The 16,259-nt window shown below is 49.1% G+C and overlaps 6 protein-coding genes across 6 annotated transcripts; 3 read left to right on the top strand and 3 right to left on the bottom strand.

The window, feature by feature from the left end:
- Positions 1 to 179: 179 nt before the first annotated feature.
- BDV37DRAFT_269740 (amidase signature enzyme) lies at positions 180 to 1,961 on the bottom strand (the record flags this gene model as incomplete). Its single annotated transcript, XM_032084417.1, has 7 exons — positions 180 to 340; positions 391 to 579; positions 641 to 763; positions 813 to 927; positions 977 to 1,348; positions 1,399 to 1,515; positions 1,569 to 1,961. The coding sequence occupies 7 exons, from the start codon at positions 1,959 to 1,961 to the stop codon at positions 180 to 182; spliced, it is 1,470 nt and encodes a 489-aa protein (XP_031944029.1).
- A 1,188-nt stretch (positions 1,962 to 3,149) lies between these two features.
- BDV37DRAFT_280667 (uncharacterized protein) lies at positions 3,150 to 3,776 on the top strand (the record flags this gene model as incomplete). Its single annotated transcript, XM_032086630.1, has 1 exon — positions 3,150 to 3,776. The coding sequence occupies one exon, from the start codon at positions 3,150 to 3,152 to the stop codon at positions 3,774 to 3,776; it is 627 nt and encodes a 208-aa protein (XP_031944028.1).
- A 157-nt stretch (positions 3,777 to 3,933) lies between these two features.
- On the bottom strand, positions 3,934 to 6,018 carry BDV37DRAFT_291847 (pyridoxal phosphate-dependent transferase; the record flags this gene model as incomplete). The annotated part of the gene is made up of 8 exons (XM_032089045.1): positions 5,538 to 6,018; positions 5,408 to 5,474; positions 4,937 to 5,349; positions 4,850 to 4,877; positions 4,512 to 4,789; positions 4,419 to 4,452; positions 4,272 to 4,345; positions 3,934 to 4,240 (listed from the first exon to the last, which is right to left on the bottom strand). The coding sequence occupies exons 1-8, from the start codon at positions 5,690 to 5,692 to the stop codon at positions 3,934 to 3,936; spliced, it is 1,356 nt and encodes a 451-aa protein (XP_031944027.1). The 5' UTR covers positions 5,693 to 6,018.
- Positions 6,019 to 6,727: 709 nt separating this feature from the next.
- BDV37DRAFT_280665 (MFS transporter) lies at positions 6,728 to 8,725 on the top strand (the record flags this gene model as incomplete). Its single annotated transcript, XM_032086629.1, has 5 exons — positions 6,728 to 7,077; positions 7,151 to 8,173; positions 8,315 to 8,351; positions 8,425 to 8,494; positions 8,568 to 8,725. 5 exons carry the CDS (start codon positions 6,728 to 6,730, stop codon positions 8,723 to 8,725), a joined length of 1,638 nt encoding a protein of 545 aa, XP_031944026.1.
- A 468-nt stretch (positions 8,726 to 9,193) lies between these two features.
- On the bottom strand, positions 9,194 to 11,837 carry BDV37DRAFT_52229 (Zn(II)2Cys6 transcription factor). The gene is made up of 7 exons (XM_032090817.1): positions 11,577 to 11,837; positions 10,682 to 11,509; positions 10,566 to 10,632; positions 10,330 to 10,516; positions 10,087 to 10,270; positions 9,877 to 10,035; positions 9,194 to 9,816 (listed from the first exon to the last, which is right to left on the bottom strand). Exons 1-7 carry the CDS (start codon positions 11,771 to 11,773, stop codon positions 9,252 to 9,254), a joined length of 2,187 nt encoding a protein of 728 aa, XP_031944025.1. The 5' UTR covers positions 11,774 to 11,837; the 3' UTR covers positions 9,194 to 9,251.
- A 198-nt stretch (positions 11,838 to 12,035) lies between these two features.
- BDV37DRAFT_242419 (uncharacterized protein) lies at positions 12,036 to 14,428 on the top strand. The gene is made up of 2 exons (XM_032081319.1): positions 12,036 to 13,035; positions 13,106 to 14,428. The coding sequence occupies exons 1-2, from the start codon at positions 12,306 to 12,308 to the stop codon at positions 14,386 to 14,388; spliced, it is 2,013 nt and encodes a 670-aa protein (XP_031944024.1). The 5' UTR covers positions 12,036 to 12,305; the 3' UTR covers positions 14,389 to 14,428.
- The last annotated feature ends 1,831 nt before the right edge of the window (positions 14,429 to 16,259 follow it).

Raw genomic sequence — 16,259 nt, 5'->3', positions numbered from 1 at the left:
ACAATCACTTTATGACTGAATATAATCTAATTTGCTGCATTGGCTCCCCTGTTTCTACATTCTAGGCTGATAATCTCTCAACAAAACGATACCCACCTGAGGTCTACTGCCAGCCATGCCTGTAGATAAAATCTCCCATTCATGTTGCGAGTTGTCGTCCCCGGTAATTCATGCCGCAATTATTCAAATTTCGGAACCGGACGAGGCTTAGCAACCTTTTCGTACACCTCCATGAACTGCAACAGAGTCCCCTCTTCGTCCGCCCTGGCCACCAGACATAGACCGAACGGCCGGCCATTGTAGCGAAGTTGTCCTATCGGGACCGTGGCGACAGGATACCCTGATCCTATTAGCAACGACGAGTCAAACGTACACATGATGAGTTGGTACCTGCAGCAGAAGCATGAACACATAGTGGGGAGTCTCCCGGAGCTGCCAGGATATTGATTCTTTCCTTTTCAAATCGGTCATCCAGAATATCTCTCGCGGCCCTGCGAAGGTTCTGTTTCATCTCATCTATATGTTTCTTTTCTTCAACAGTGTTCATTGCCCCTTCCAGATCATTCTGCTCGACGAATGCTGCGTTGTGTTAGTAACTCTTCACGAAGACCGTGACATTGTGTCCTCTCTGTCAACCTACGAGCTGGGAGGGCTTTTTCGCTGTTTTCTTTATTGAACCTGACGATATCTGCAACGCTTGTTACAGCGCACTCATCAAACGAGCGAATAAACTTAGGGATGCAGACATTTTTGAAGTCCCAATCTGGGAGTGGTTAGCCATCCTGACTTCATCTTATACTGCAGCAACCTACATGCGATTGGCAATGTAGTATTCGGTAAAACTGAGGGATCCTTGCAGTAAATTGGGTATTTAAGAGGACAGCCTCCATCTCGTAGAGCGGATACCGTCTCCTCGTACTCATCTACCTAGAACCAGCCGTTAGAGCTCTGAACTGGTGAAACGATAGTGACGTACCATTTGCTCTGCGGTGCCCTCAAATTGCGTACAAAAGTCCGGCGACATGCTCCACTCTTTTGGGTCCAGGAAGCCTAGCGAAAGACCTTCCCAGGAACCCAAATGCACGGAGTTAAACAGGCGACCGAGCAGAATCTCAGAAAGAACGCGAACGTCAGCTGCTGATTTTGCCATAGGGCCCAGGCTGTCGAAAAACTCCGTCATAGTGTATAACCCAGTGGTATCTTGGACCCCGGTAGTAGGCTTGAGCGCATACAAACCGGCGCGTGTTGACGGAGTCACGATGGAACCTATGGTCTCAGTGGCCATTGCAAGAGGGCTAAACCCAGCTGCTACAGCGACTGCAGATCCAGTGGATGAGCCTCCAGGGGCCTGCTTAGGATCAGTACAGATGAATAGCATCTGTGATTCAATCTACTCACTGAGTGGCCAAGTATCTTCTCATTATCCTCTATCTTCCCAACATACGGCGACAGAGTTTGACCACCGTGAGCAGACCAACCGGGCATCATCATGGTCATTTTCATACCAGCGAATACCTAAAACAACGGTCAATCCAATAATGTTCCCAGAAAGCTAAACGCCAACTGACAGTCATGTTCGCCTTCCCCAAGATAATCAAGCCAGCGTCAATCAGCCGTTGAGTGATGGCTCCGTTCTTTGACGCCTTGGCTCCGATGAACGCATATGATCCAGCCGTGGTGCTCATGCCCAGCTCCGACGCCGTGACAAAGCTGTCTTTCAAAATTATAGGAATGCCGTGCAATGGGCCCCTGGTCTGCCCTTTCTGGCGCTCCTCATCCCGAGCTTGGGCGATTTTGAGGACCTTGTCCCGCGGGGCAGGCGAAATCAGCGCATTGAGTGCAGACTCATGGCGATCGATTTGTGCGAAGTATTCTTCCACAATTCGAGCGCTCGTGGTCTTGTTCTCTTCGAGTAGCTGCTGCAGGTCGACCGCGTTAGTCGTGAGGACGTTGAAAGCCATTTCTATGCTGAAGCCTGGGGTTTGGGTGAGGAGCTACCAGGGTATTCTTAGTGCTTCTGTCGGTGAAGTTCATTTTAGCGCAGTGCGAGCACGTGCTTGTCTATAATTAAACACTCAAAACCTGGATCTTGCTGCCCGGTCTCCAAGTATCTAGAGTAATTAATAATAACGTATGACGCTTCGATATTCCAGCCTTGAAACTTCCAAAAAGCGATCGTTCACCCGTTGCGGTGCATGATAGCACTAAACTCTCATTCGGCTCCCTGTGTTTGTCCTAACTGAAACTTCTATTTCACAGTATCGAATACAGAATGCGAATTCACCCAATTGACCAGCTTCGGGTGCTTCAACACTTAGGCCGATCCTCTGCTCTCCACCATCCCACCCTGGCTTGCTACTAAGTACTCACGAGACAACGCAGATGAATTTGCCCTTGTCAAAAGCTTAGACGGCCAAATCCCCACATACCTTAAATTCTTTCGAGATATGGCGTACCTTAACCTCTTGTGGTAGTGTATATTCAAAGATGAATACGACTACTCCTCCATCAATGCCTTCCAAGGGTCAGAGGCTGAGGTCGTGCGAAGTGTAGACGCTTGCGTTCAGAGGCTCAGAGAGGTTCTTATGTGTCCCGCCTCCAAATGGGAGCAATAATGAAGACAATTGTGTATTTTCCAGGGTGAAAGCCTTGGAAAGTACTGCGTATATACATATACTATCAAGGACTCAAAGCCAGATATAAAGCAAGAGACAAAGACACCACCTTGTCGTGGTTCGGACCTTGTGATCCTCCTTCATCTTTGTCTAAACAAAGACATGATACAGCGAGTTGGTTATATCTTCCACTACGTCAACTGTCAGAGCTTGACTGAGAGTGGGATGTACAGTATTCCGTTACTGCAATCTCGACGGTCACTGGTAAGTACCATGGTTGAGCAATTTACCACACGTGGTATGGTTCCCGTATAATTGACACTATGAACCAAAAGTCGACCAAAAATATGAACAAACAAAGAGTTGTGATAGGGGACAATAAGACTTAGTTACAACATCTTAAATAGGGTTTTAGCTAATATGTAGGACTCAGGTCATGCCTTTACTAGTCCACCCTTTCTCCCCCACGTCTAACTTTAGGATACGTCCTGCTTTTTTAGTATCCCATTCACGGTCCCATTTATTGTCGGCAAAATGGAGCAGCAATCGCAGATGGGACCACCACCCACTCCAACAACAACAGAATTGCATCCTCCGTCATACGCGGAATCTGTGGCAGAGACAATTGACGTGTTTTTCTATCCAGACTGGCATTACAGAGGCGGATGCGACGACTCCATGGTCAAGACACTAGACGACCTGCTCAACAAGGATCTATCTTTTATGCACCCAGGAACCGATTTCTTCGCGTTCTACTCCTTTCTCTTAAAGATGGGCGAGCAACGTATGGAGTTGTGGACCCCAGACGGGCGTTTCCAACCCATCGCAGTCATCGAACTTCGAGGGCCGTATCTACGCGAGCTACGCGCATGCGAGGGCAAGGCCCTTGTGTATTTAATGCACCCAAAAAATGAGCAGCATGTCAAAGAATGCTATTTTATCGTCCAGGAAACAATCTTGTCTGCATCCCATAGGAGCGGCGTTGCAGGAAAGCTGGTATCACTGTTTGATAAATCGAAGCAGGTGGAGCGGAAATACTGGATCAAGGCCGCACTCCAAGGGGAAAGTTATATCTTTCGGCAAATAGCCCCAAGTGAGGAGCCAATGCCGGAAGAATGTGTTGGCGTTAAGTCTATTTGCTACCAGAGGTTTTGGCCATGAAGTAGACATTCATAGCATGGAGAGCTGGCCCTGGATGTGGGCGTTATCGTGGTGACAGAATAACTATCCCATCTACTAGTACATCCATCAGGTGACGAACATTTCCAGCAGCTTTGCCAACCTTTCCCTGTTATAGTTTAATTCAAACAGCCCTAATTTAAAACTGCATATCTGTTTCAGCTGTGCTCAATGACTTTTCAAGACGCTTCAGTCCTTCTTCTAACGCATTCTTCCCCACCGTAAAAGTAAGCCGGAACCACCCAAACTCCTCTGCCGCATATACACTACCGGGGGTAATCATAAGGCCATTCTGAGCGCATATATCTGCAAACTTCTGTTCACGTTGTCTGTACATGCTAGCCTCAGGAGAGGCGGTTCTCAGTTCGCTATAATCGGTCTGTTGCCGCAACGATTTGGGTATGAGCAGATGCCGTAGATCGACCCAGATAAAGAGGCCAGCATTCCTCGAGGGCATTAGCCTAGACCCAGCATTACACGCAACGGAACTCACATCTCGTGGTAGCTAATCCCGCGCTCCCGGAAGAAGGACGTTGCGATATGATAATTCTCTGCCATGAGTTCGCACTTTCTGAGCATAAAGTCTCCTAATCTTTGTCTGTCCTCTAGCATGGCTGCCCAGACGTCCTGGAGGACATGGGGTGACCAAGAGAACATACTATACCGATCATATGTTAGGAACGGCCTCCAGGAAAAGGCACAGCTTTCAGTACGAACCTAATGCTAGACATTGCGCCAATTAACCCCTCATTAATGGTACACACGACTCCGAGACGCAATCCGTTCGCGCAAAAGTCTTTGCTTGCCCCGTAAAGTACGTGCATCAGGGTTGGGTCAATGACATCGCGAAGGTCAAGAGAGAGAGCAGACACGAACGGTGTCGGGCTCGGCATCGCAGTATTGGGAAAAACTGATTTTGCGTAGATCTCATCGGAGATGAAATGCAGTTTGTTTCTACCACAGAAAGCGGCGAATTCTAGAAGAGTCTCGGGAGGCTGGATAATAGTTAGCGGATATACAGTTCACGAGTCAGGTTGGCGAGAGGCAGTACGGACATAGCATCGTCCCAGAGGGTTGTGTGGGCTTGAAATGTTGTTGTTAGTAGACAGTTAACTACTTTTTTTTAGTAAGGGGTCACCTACTTGGAGATTATAAGAGCGCGGATGGTTATGCCGTTCTTTTTAGCTTCACGAAGAGCGACTTCCAGAGCCCGCTTGTTTACATCAGGACGGAACAAATCATCTAAGCCAGAGAATCCCTCGACGCCTTCGTACTTAACCCCAATCACCCGACCATTGCTTCGGTTCAAAACGTCAAAATCGAATCCGTTATAATATGGCTGGGGAATGAGAATGCCATCCCCGTCATTACAGATGGCCCAGGTCAAGGCGTCAATAGCACTGGCCAAGCCAGGTGTGATAAAGATGTTGTCCTGCGTAATGGTTTGGCGCGAGTGAAACTCTTCGTTCAAGAATGCAGCTGCGGCACGCCGGAGACGACGTGATCCTCGTGGGCCTGTGCTATAGGTAAGGTGACTCAAGGGAAGGACAGTGATCTATGCCCACGAGAAATGAGAAAGTGCAACTAGAGAACTATGAGATGGGATTGTCAACCTGCTCCTTTATCAACTGCCCCATCTCGTCATGCAGAAGGCTGTTCTCCGCGAGGCGAAGTATGATGCTTCACTTTCAGTCAGAACATATTCTTACGAGATACAGACCAATTGGCAACAGATGAACCTACGTCCCGTCGGGGTTTTCTGGTGACCAGGGATTGGCCATGGACTTTTCTCGTGGACCCCAGACATCTCGGTACTCGAAATTCTCTGCGGCTCGCCTTGACAAGTGATGCTGTAATATGGCTGCATCGATATGCTCCTCTCGATGAAATTCGCTCATGCTGGCTAATTTGAAGTGACCCAGTACCCCGCTATCCACAGGTTCGCATAAATACTTTTGTTAGGAGACTCGGAGCTAAAGGTGGATCAGGGTGCGTTATCAAATTCAATGGTCTCCAGACGGCCGAGTTGACCATATGTGTTCCAGACTTGGCGCGCCCTCCCACGACATATCCGAGATCTTTCTGTACAGTTTATCCTAAGGGTCCCACCATGTATTCGGTAGGTGAGATGCTTTCAGCCGGAAGCCAAGTGGGGCGAAGTCATATACTGTTAACATAGGCGAGAGTATTCGAGAGCTCGGAAGAATAAAGGCGAAGCTTTCGCAATACTCGCACAGTGGGAGTGGTGACTAAGTGTCCTAATGTTACAGAGGATCAAATTCACGATTTATGGACATGGGTAGCATAGGGTATCCTCGAGACTGTGCCAATACCTCACTTCGTCTGATGACGTTAACCAATAGTTAGATTTTTTATGCCTTACGTAAGGTGGACATAACAATCCATTGCATAAAATATGTCCCTTTAGTAGTAACAGCTGGCGGGGTAATTCACTCTGCGCGTCCACGAAGAGAAAGAAATATTTACCAGTATGATGCTATTCCAGGCTCGGCTTGCCGGGACTGTAGGGCTGACTGGTGTTACTCGCGACCTCATGTAGACCCCCGTCGACATCAGCAACAGACATCAGCATTGTTACGTAATTGTAAGATGTTCTCGGCATTTCAGTAGAGAGAAAGTGTTTGTCGCAATCTCGGTTTTGCTCCACATTTTCCTGGGAAACACCGAGGCTTCTTCGTCGCCGGTTTCGCTTTCTGTACTTCATATGGAGATCAGGCTCTATCACTCGCTCGTTCATTGTTTTTCTATTTCTAATTAGGGTCGCTCCCAATGATTATGACATTAAAGTAATGTTTGTAAATCATAACTCTGGGCGGAGGATACATAAACAACAGGCTCAAAAGTTGGAATCAATCGTCTGATGATATCTTCACCATATACCCAACGCCCTGGATATGGATACGATAACGGAGATGGCCGGTCAAGCAAGAGTTTCCGGCGCTACCCATGAAGCCAACGACCAACACATATTGGCTCTCGAGAAAGAAGGACATGGATGCTCGAATCTATCCCCTCCAACGTCATCCACAAGCGCTACATTTAACCATTCTAATTCTAGGAGCAGTTGGGGAAGCGGACGCTTTTCGCCGGAAAAGTGCGGAGAGCACCCCGATGCTCGTGTGGAGGGAGGCCTTGCAAGAACGGGCCATGGCCCATTCGAGGTCTCTTTCGATAGTGACCAAGACCCGATGTGCCCTCGAAGCATGTCGTCGGCGAGAAAATGGGTGATTGTGTTGATTGTCTGTACCGGAACCTTATGCGTGTAGGCCTATCTTCTATTGCTCGGCGTTCTCTGTGTTAGTTTTCCAAGATGATAGCTGATCAGGTGGATGTAGGACTTGCACTAGCTCGATCTACACAACTACATACACTCAGATGGATCCTGAGTTTAACACGTCCACGCTGATCTCCACTGTCGGGCTGTCGTCCTTTGTCTTGGGGATCGGTACAGGGCCACTGCTCACTGGGCCGCTGAGCGAGCACTACGGACGCAGACCCATCTATCTGGTGGCATGGTCGATGTTCCTGATCTGGACAATTCCATCGGCCGTGGCGAAGAATATCCAGACGATTATCGTTTCTCGGTTCTTCAATGGCTTCACTGGAGGCACGTTCCTTTCCGTCGCGGGAGGAACTGCTGGAGACGTATTCTCACAGAATCAGATTCAAGCACCGATGGCGCTTGTCTCATGCGTACCATTCATTGGACCCTCCTTGGGCCCTGTGCTGGGGGGCTTCTTCAACTCATACTTAGATTGGAGGTGGACCTATTATATTATGATCATTTGGTCCGCTGTACTGCTCATCTGCATGATATTCTTCGTGCCAGAGACATACCACCCCATCCTACTACGTGCTAAGGCGAGAACCCTTCGCCAGGAAACCAGAAACGATAATTATAGAGCACCGATGGAGAATGACACCAAGACATGGGGACAGATCATCGCTGTCTCACTTCTGCGACCATTCCAGCTTCTCTTCTTAGAACCCATGTGTCTCTGTTTGGACATCTACTCGGCCATCTTATTAGGCATTCTCTACTTATTCTTCGGCACCTTTCCCATGGTGTTTCGCACAACATATGACATGAACCTTTGGCAGGGCGGACTGACATTTGTGGGAATGATCGTTGGGATGGCTCTCGCTGCCGCGATGACCCCGATCTGGTCCAACATTCGGGAGCGTCTGATGAACAACAATGCCAAAGAACCTGGACTCAGTGAGCCAGAATACCGACTTCCTCCAGCTATTCTCGGTGGCATTCTTATTCCTATTGGGCTTTTTTGGTTCGGCTGGACCACCTATGCGAGTATTCATTGGATAGTACCCATCCTCGGATCCGCTGTCTTTGGGGCAGGGTAAGTGCCTGGCGGGTCCCAATCTCTCAACTTGCGTCTGTTCCCTAACTGATGGCATGTGTCTATCATGTCTACCAATTCGGGGGAGAGATTGCGCAAGACTTTTACATGCTTTTGGGCTAACATAATATCACGGAGCAGGTTGTTGCTGGAATTTACTGGCATCTTTACATTTCTTGTATGTTCATACGCTCTCACCCCATTCCTTCCTTGGGGATCCAGAAGACACGAAATGCTCACTCTGAACATAGGTCGACGCCTACCCACAATACGCGGCATCCGCGTTGGCCGCTAATGGCTTCGCTAGGTGCATATTTGCCGGTATGTCTCAGTCGCAAGCAGGCCTCGCTAGCGAAAGTCTATTGTACTCGTTTGCTGATGATAGTTTGAATAGCTGCGTTTCCCTTATTTGGTAACCAAATGTACGACAAGCTCGGCTATCAGTGGGCAACTAGTCTTTTGGCATTTCTGACAGTTGCCATGATGCCATTCCCGTGGCTATTTTTTAAATACGGGAAGGCGCTGAGAGCCAAGAGCAGATTCGCTAAATGAGGTACTGACTTCGGTTTTGTCGGTATCTAGCTGTCCTTCACCTATGTGTGATCATATTGAGGGGGGAGGCAGTGGACACAGTGCAGAGCGGTGCAATACCAGTACAGAGTCCATTGCATCGCGCGACGACAAGAAGTACCAAGAGTGGCTGTGGAATGAACCTTGTACTCATCGAGCTGCTTCGAGTTGTAGTAGCTTTTGCATATGGTTGAAGGTCAAACGTCTCCGAAGACTCTCCTGTGCTTTGAGTGCACATAGTCGGGAGGTTATACTTGCTTGATAGGTCAACGGCGAGCCAAAGGGATATAACAAGGCCCTGGTCTACTAATATCACGTCATCCAACGTTATTCCATTTTAGAACGTTGCTAGAGAACGTGGTTCTTTTCCATTAGGCCTCCTCACATCGGCTACACGTACGAGAACAGGTGGTCACCCTGCCGTCGGAGCACTATAAGAATTTGATTTCAGGTGTGATATATGGCTCAAATAAAAATACATGCTAACAAATGGTGAAATCATCGTAGTCTAAAACTGTAGAGGATTTGCACCCTCCGCCGCATCTAAACCGTCCAATGGCCCCGCTAGTGTTGGCCCTAAACTGTTATGTAGAAGTAGGTCCATGTCGAACGTATTGTCAAGGTAACTTGCCCAGAAGGAACTATACACAATGTGATCAGCTCCTTGTGGCAAATTCCCAGAAGGATAAAGATCTCGATGTTGTGGTCCGTGAATGTAGCTGGCCTGGCTCATCAGCTCATTTCTGTTGGAATTCTCCAATATAGCTTGTTTAGGACTATGAGCTTGGTGTAGCCCCGATGAATTCGAACGAGCCGAGAGCGCTACGTTGCTACGATTGTTCGCAATGCTGGAAGACACATTGATTATCGAGGCAGAGCCCTGCACCGTCAGCCTTCGCAACAGGTTTACAAATGCTTTAGCAATCCAGATCTTGACTGGCCAACTGCTGGCCAGCTCGCTCAATGCTAATAGACATTGTCGCGACTTATTCTCGGCCAGTTGACGGCGTATGGGATCCTTCCGGCAGATGACGATGGTGTGGACGGAGAGCGCAGAGAACAGAGCGGGGACGCTATATAATGTGTTAGGAGGAAGGATCCTTCTTACAGCACAGGGATGGCTATAATCTTACAGGTGGACTAGCCCTTCTTTAATCATCCCGGTACCTAAAAGGTCCTCTGCAAGACGGGTGATGGTGTCAGCAGCCATGCGTCCTCGTGCATCGCATTCGGCTTCTGCTGGAGACAGATTTTCGATAGCCTTGGGTCGGAAAAGAAGGATGAGACAGTTTCTAAATTTGATTAGTGTATGTTTGACAGATAGAGGGGGACTGCACCCGTACTGGTAGCTGAAATGTATCATGGACGCCCAGAATGATGCACCCAATGATCCATCCGGAGTTGTCTTTCGGAGCTGATCCGGCAATTGGGATTCCCACTGGGCAAGTCTTCCTGCCAGCATTTCTGTATTATATTTGTCTAGCGCAGCATGACGAGGGCTGAACTCGCCAATAAGGATATCGCTAACTAGATAGGTATCGTAAGCTTTCTGGGGGGTCGAGGCCAGTGGATCGGTGACGACTAACGTATTGTAGCTAATTTTGTCATTTCAAGGGTATAAGCGATATGAAAACTCGTTTGGACGGGAATGAGTGTCTGGTCATAGTCATCGTCAAACTTGAAGTCATCCTCATCGAGGGCTTCAATATCACAGTCCTCATCTCGTATGCGACAGGGTCGGCCGAAGGCCGCAGAGATATGTCGGTCACGCGTCTAGCTGGGTTAGCCTGGTCAAACAAAAGGGCAACTGGTGGTGAGATACATATATAGCCCACCAAATCCGCTTCCTCAAAGACCTCATGGGTTGACTCATCGCAGACTGCGACGTGCTAAGATAGTGTCAGCCTAGACTCCTGCCGGGGAGATGACTGAACATACCGGTGCATTCCTAACGATTGAGCGAGAGCTATCGCGCATCCAATCCAATGACAAGGGTCCTTCTGGTCCTCGGGGCCAGCCCACCAAAATCCAAAGAGGAGAAGGACAGCCACAAGATTCATTCGATCATTCTCGTAGTCAGCATCGTACAATGCCTTTGCCCGAAGGTAGTGTGTTTTCCTGGCGGTGGCTCGCTCACTATAGCCAGCCGTGTGAACTAGCTCTTCACTGCCAACCGTGAATCCCAAGAAGAAAATAGTCTGCAGAACAAGTGGAGAGGCTTGGCCCTGATGGTACAACCGGGTGAACCTTTGTCGATCAAACACTGGGAATGCCGGGTGGAGCTTGCGGAAAAATGCTTGGATTAGCTGGTCAGCCACGTTGCGGGGTGGCATGATGAAAGCCTCCTGCAAGGAGACCGGTTCTTCAAGACGTGGTGCATGGTTTGTATCTGGTCGATCTGCAATAGAAGCCGGGATCGGGTAATGCACTTTCAAGGGCTCGGTGGAACCGTCATTGGGACTATAGACCACCTCGACGACGTACGATAAACTCGTAGGCTCGCCTGGCGGTTGTAAATGAGGAGGTGACTGTTCTTGGCCGTTCTGGGATCGGTCTCTAGCATTAATGCCGGCTATTCCCACACCGGGTATCTCAACGCCATTGTCCCGATCGTGTCTTCCTCCTTCGGTTGTTCTGTGGATCGTATCTGTCTGGCCCGAATCGATGGGTCTCATCTGGGGCCGCTTACCGGCAGATGGATCCTTGATTTCCTGTGGCCGTGCAGAGCGATTTACATCTCGAGCTCGGGTGTGCCGCCGAGTGTACCTAGCAGTGTTGGTAACTTTGACTGGGAATCCTAGCTACTAGTCCGTAGAGTCCAAGACCAACATACTTGCCTCGCCTCGATTCAATCAATTCGCACGGCGTTTGCCGAGTGCGACAATGCCAGCAGGGCTGCCCATCAGCCGCATCACATTTCACTCGCCTGGCATTACAGGCCCTACAAGCGACTCGGGCGCGGCGCAGAACAGGCGTAGACGTACTTGCAGGCGACAGGATGCCCTTCGGGTTCTCTTCCGATTCAACCATGCTCGTCGAGTTTAGTTTGTCAGTAAGAAAGGGATAGAGAATTGTCCACACCTTCTAACTAGGCGAGGTTGACGGAGTACTCCGTTGAGATTAAGAGCCCGAGGCGGCTTGAATTTTATATGATAAGAACCAATTAAGATGCCTCGGCTTCTTACGAGATTTCTTTGTATGACTAAGCTCACGCTTGTCCATCTTGGGACATTCTTGTTTGGTCATATTGAGAGATTCGCCACAGATCAATACGGAGGGAGCCATCAGGTATGCATAGCCAACCCTAGCTTGATATGGTGTCGATAACACATCTTCTCGGTCCTCCGCAAAACACATTCATGCAGGGGGTTTGTCTTGGCGGCAGCAAACAAGGATTCCTCCCTTCAACGGCATCCCATGCATCGTCCAGAGGACTCACCGATATTCCGCCTCAAAGACAATCATCCCTTGCGATAACTTGTCTGAGTCCTTCCTATGAGTACATTATCGTAGCTCCTTGCTAGAGACCCATACTCTACAGCTTCGTAGGTACCGACCAAGTATGACCTCCAGTAAGCCCCTCAAATATCTAGCTACCCTGCTCTGCTCGCTCTTGCCGACATTGGCGGTTTCCCACGACGCAGTGCAGGATCTTCTGCTTAGCGTTCCTCGGGCAGAGAAGATACGGGAGTGGTCTCATTACTACACAAACGCATCACATCTTCCTGGTCAAGGGCTTGAACAGGGTCAGTGGACGAAAGACTTGTGGGAGGGATTTGGCATCGAGACAAACCTCACTACTCACGAAGTGAATTTGACGTATCCCGGCGACCATCGTGTTGCATTACTGGATCTCAGTCACAAGGATCACTTAATTCTAGAGGCGCGTCGAATCGAGGATACTGCACCGGGTGCAGGCCAGGGCTTGAAACCATTCATCCCGAGCTTTTTCGCATGGGCAGGTGTTGGCAATGTCACAGCGCAATATATTTTTGCCAACTTTGGATTACGTGAGGACTATGACGATCTGATCAAGGCGCATGTCACCGTCCGGGGTAGGATTGCAGTCGTCAAGACCGTTTTTGGGTCGTCTCTTCTGCGACAACTTCATATGGGAGTCCATCGCCAAGAGCAGATGAAGGCCGCAGAAGAGTACGGTCTCGCTGGATTGATTGTGTACACTGATCCCCAGCTGGACGGTGAAATCACCGAAGCCAATGGATATGCGGCGTTTCCGGAAGGGCCAGCTCGTCCATCGAGCATGATCGAACGTGGAGTCATCACCTTTGCAGGCACGTGGGTTCTTTTCTAACTCGCCTACCTAATGAAAGGCTCAAACAACTAATTCGGTAGCGTAACCAGGCTCCACATCAACCGTGCCGGCCATGCCCATATCCTTTGCTGATGCCATTCCAATTCTTCGGGCTTTGAACGGCTATGGCCCTTCTGCCACAGAGTTTGGTGAGCGATGGCAAGGCGGGGGACTGGGTTATAAAAACGTTCAATATAATGTCGGTCCGTCCCCTAGTAACATCGTGCTGAATATATGTAACAAACCGACCTTTACCGATGGGCACGTGCACCATGTCATCGGTACCATTCCAGGCAGCACATTCCCAGATGAGGTTATTATGTTGGGAACCCATCGCGATTCCTGGGGTCCCGGGGCTGGTGATGGTTCTAGTGGATCTTCCGCCCTGAATGAAGTAGCCAGGAGCTTTGGCACAGCGTTGACCCAAGGGTGGCAGCCTTCTAGAACAATCATGATAGCCAGCTTCGAGGGACTCGAGTTCAGTTTGCCGGGTACAAAAGATTGGTGGGAACAGAACCAGTGGCTGAACGACAGTGCTTTCGCATACCTGGATGTTGTTTCTGCTGGTGCAGGTAGCAAGTTCCATGTGCAAGGAAGCCCTCTTCTTGGACGGGCAATGCGTTATGGTGCTGGCTTGGTATTGGATCCCAACACAAAAGCTAAGAACCAAACTATGCTCGACGTGTGGGGTGGCGAAGTGTCATTAGGAACGGGTGGAGACGGGTCAATCCTGCTGGGAACAGCTCTTTTGTCAAGCGTGGACTTTGGATTCTCAGCAGGGGAAGGGGATACTCCATTTCCATATCATTCTCTCTACGATACGGACGAGTGGATGGATCGTTATGGGGATCCGAACCGTGATTATCACCTAACTACAACGAAGATATGGTCCCTTGCGGTCTTTGCTCTTGCCAGCGACGTGTTACTCCCTGTGACGGTCAACGAATACGCCGTTCTCCTGCAAGGTTCTCTGAAATCAGTGAATATGCCAGGCCTCGATCTCTCCTCTATGGAGAGAGCCATTCGTGATTTGAATCAAGCGACCTTGGCATTTGATGCGTATGCCGACTATCTGGGTAGCCAGATATCAGCTCATCCAGATGAGCCCAAGCTTCTCTCCAAGGCTGGAGAAGTAAACCACAGGTACATCGAGATCGAGCGGCTGTTCGCCGACCCTCACCCTCAACCGGGATCCAGTCACCACCTGATTATCCCCCGGGTACCGTATTACTTTCAATCTAGCGCATTTCCTGCGCTGCAGCAGAGCATCGCTGCGGGTAATTTGTCTGCCGCTGAAGTAAGTCACTTTCGGTATTGTGTTTGTCTATACTAATCAATGTGATTTACCAGACGTACCGAGACATAATAGTCGGGCGTATTCAGGAAGTGGTTGCGTTGCTGACCCTAGATTGCCCTAGTATGACTGTCGTGCCGACACGAAAGACAGTCGCCCTGGGTAGCTGCATGTCGCATATTGAACTTCTGTTAGGTGGTCACCGCTGTGGAAGTCAGACAAAAGACAGCACCAAATCTAACAGTGCCAGGGAAATGATTGATGATCTCTAAATGTTGCTCAGTTGAGTTTAGTACCTTGTGAGAATCACATTTCAGTGCAGTATCTCATCGGGCGGTATAATTTCAATAGAGGATACATGATGCAATGAAGCCCAGAAGAATTCTAAGGATTAAGGTTCCAATGAAAATCAACGTTAAATCAACACCTTGCCTCAAGCTTCCCTGGCTAGCGATCTGCTTAATGCATGCTCTATGTGTGAAAACAAAAGCAAAGACGGAGCCCAAGCGGGTTGGGTGCGATTCTCGTTCAATTTTAATTCGCCTGGTAGGATACCTTATCAATCTGTGTCTATAGAGATGTCAGAAAATTGTAGGCAGTTAGGGCTTGAAGGCCCCATGCTTCTCCGAAGTACATACATCCCTCTTGAAGGTAGTATGCATCATGTATATTACGTAGCCTCAGCTGAGAGTCTTGCGAGGATCGAACACCCCCCTACCATATTGAAGATACCCTTTTCGTAGAGTAAACAGTAGCTGCTACATTACAATATCTTGCTTTTGCTGACTGACGGGGTGAGATTAGCTTAGGTCAGATTATAGTCTGGCACAAGGGGCGAATGAAGCATGCCAGACCCTGTCTGGTTCAATCAGGTCAAAGCACCGAGTGGGCAATAACCCTGCAGATGAGCGGATACCACACCCAAGTTTTGTGTGTTTTTGCTTTTTCTTTCTTTCCTCTCAATACCCATTGGTGACATCTCCTCTCTGTTGGATGGAGCTGTCGCATGCATAGGAAACCCGATCTGGAAAGGGATCACCGGCCTAGAACAAGGGTGCTTTATGGTATCTTCATCCGCAGAACTGCCTTCTCCACCTTCCCCTCACTTGTCATACTTGCACAGCCTTGTTGGAATGCACCCGAACCTATAGTAACTGGCTACCCTGCTTGCATTTATTGGGTAACAGATCTGACTACAGGATAGTGGCTGTCGGGGCATGGACCTCGACGACAGGTCCATCAACGGCTACGGTGTGATGAACGACACGGTATACGCGTGCCTCCAAGACCAGGTTGCCAACATTTAAATACTATTGGCCTCGTAGTGTCAGTGGGAAAAAGCAAATTGTCTTACAGGGAGGGGCTTACATTTGGATGATTGTCTATATTAAACCCGCCCCAAGGCTTCAGACACCTCAAAATCTCACTCTCACTTCAAGCTTGTGCTACAGCTAAATTCATCCGCGGTCACCATGGGCAAAAGGCACTTCAAAAATTGGCTGGAGACATTCACACTCAATCCAGCCGATTTCCCTGATCATGAATGGACTTTATACAACGATACAGACGAGCATATTCGTCTGGACTATCAAGGAGTAAGTTCGCCGCCCCTGTTAGTAGGGTTTGGAATCGGGTGATTGGTGTGAGAGGCATAGAGATAATGTTAAAATCAGCGCAATACTGCTGAGGGTCAGTTCATTCATCGCCTCGCGGTTCAGAAGACCGGAAGCCAGAGGAGCAGCATTACGACTTCGAGGAAGCCAAATGAGATAATTGCCCGAGTGGACGCGAACGCCACTGCCACGTGGGCTCAAATCAAGCAAGGCCTTATTGAGAGTTATGAAAACGGTGGCAAGGAACTTCAAGGCGTCGTGGGTGGCGTGTGGAATCTGAAGTAAAGAGCGCACTTC

This window comes from Aspergillus pseudonomiae, assembly GCF_009193645.1.
Source record: "Aspergillus pseudonomiae strain CBS 119388 unplaced genomic scaffold BDV37scaffold_15, whole genome shotgun sequence".
Taxonomy (NCBI): domain Eukaryota; kingdom Fungi; phylum Ascomycota; class Eurotiomycetes; order Eurotiales; family Aspergillaceae; genus Aspergillus; species Aspergillus pseudonomiae.
Note: the sequence above shows the minus strand (reverse complement) of the source record. Positions and strands in the feature narration are given on the sequence as shown.

Coding starts and splice junctions, on each gene's coding strand:
- BDV37DRAFT_242419 (XM_032081319.1), top strand. CDS start 12,306: ATGACCTCCAGTAAGCCCCTCAAATATCTAGCTACCCTGCTCTGCTCG. Junction 13,036..13,105: donor TGGAGTCATCACCTTTGCAG/GCACGTGGGTTC, acceptor TAGCGTAACCAG/GCTCCACATCAACCGTGCCG.
- BDV37DRAFT_52229 (XM_032090817.1), bottom strand. CDS start 11,773: ATGGTTGAATCGGAAGAGAACCCGAAGGGCATCCTGTCGCCTGCAAGT. Junction 11,510..11,576: donor ATTGAATCGAGGCGAGGCAA/GTATGTTGGTCT, acceptor CAACACTGCTAG/GTACACTCGGCGGCACACCC. Junction 10,633..10,681: donor CAATCGTTAGGAATGCACCG/GTATGTTCAGTC, acceptor ACACTATCTTAG/CACGTCGCAGTCTGCGATGA.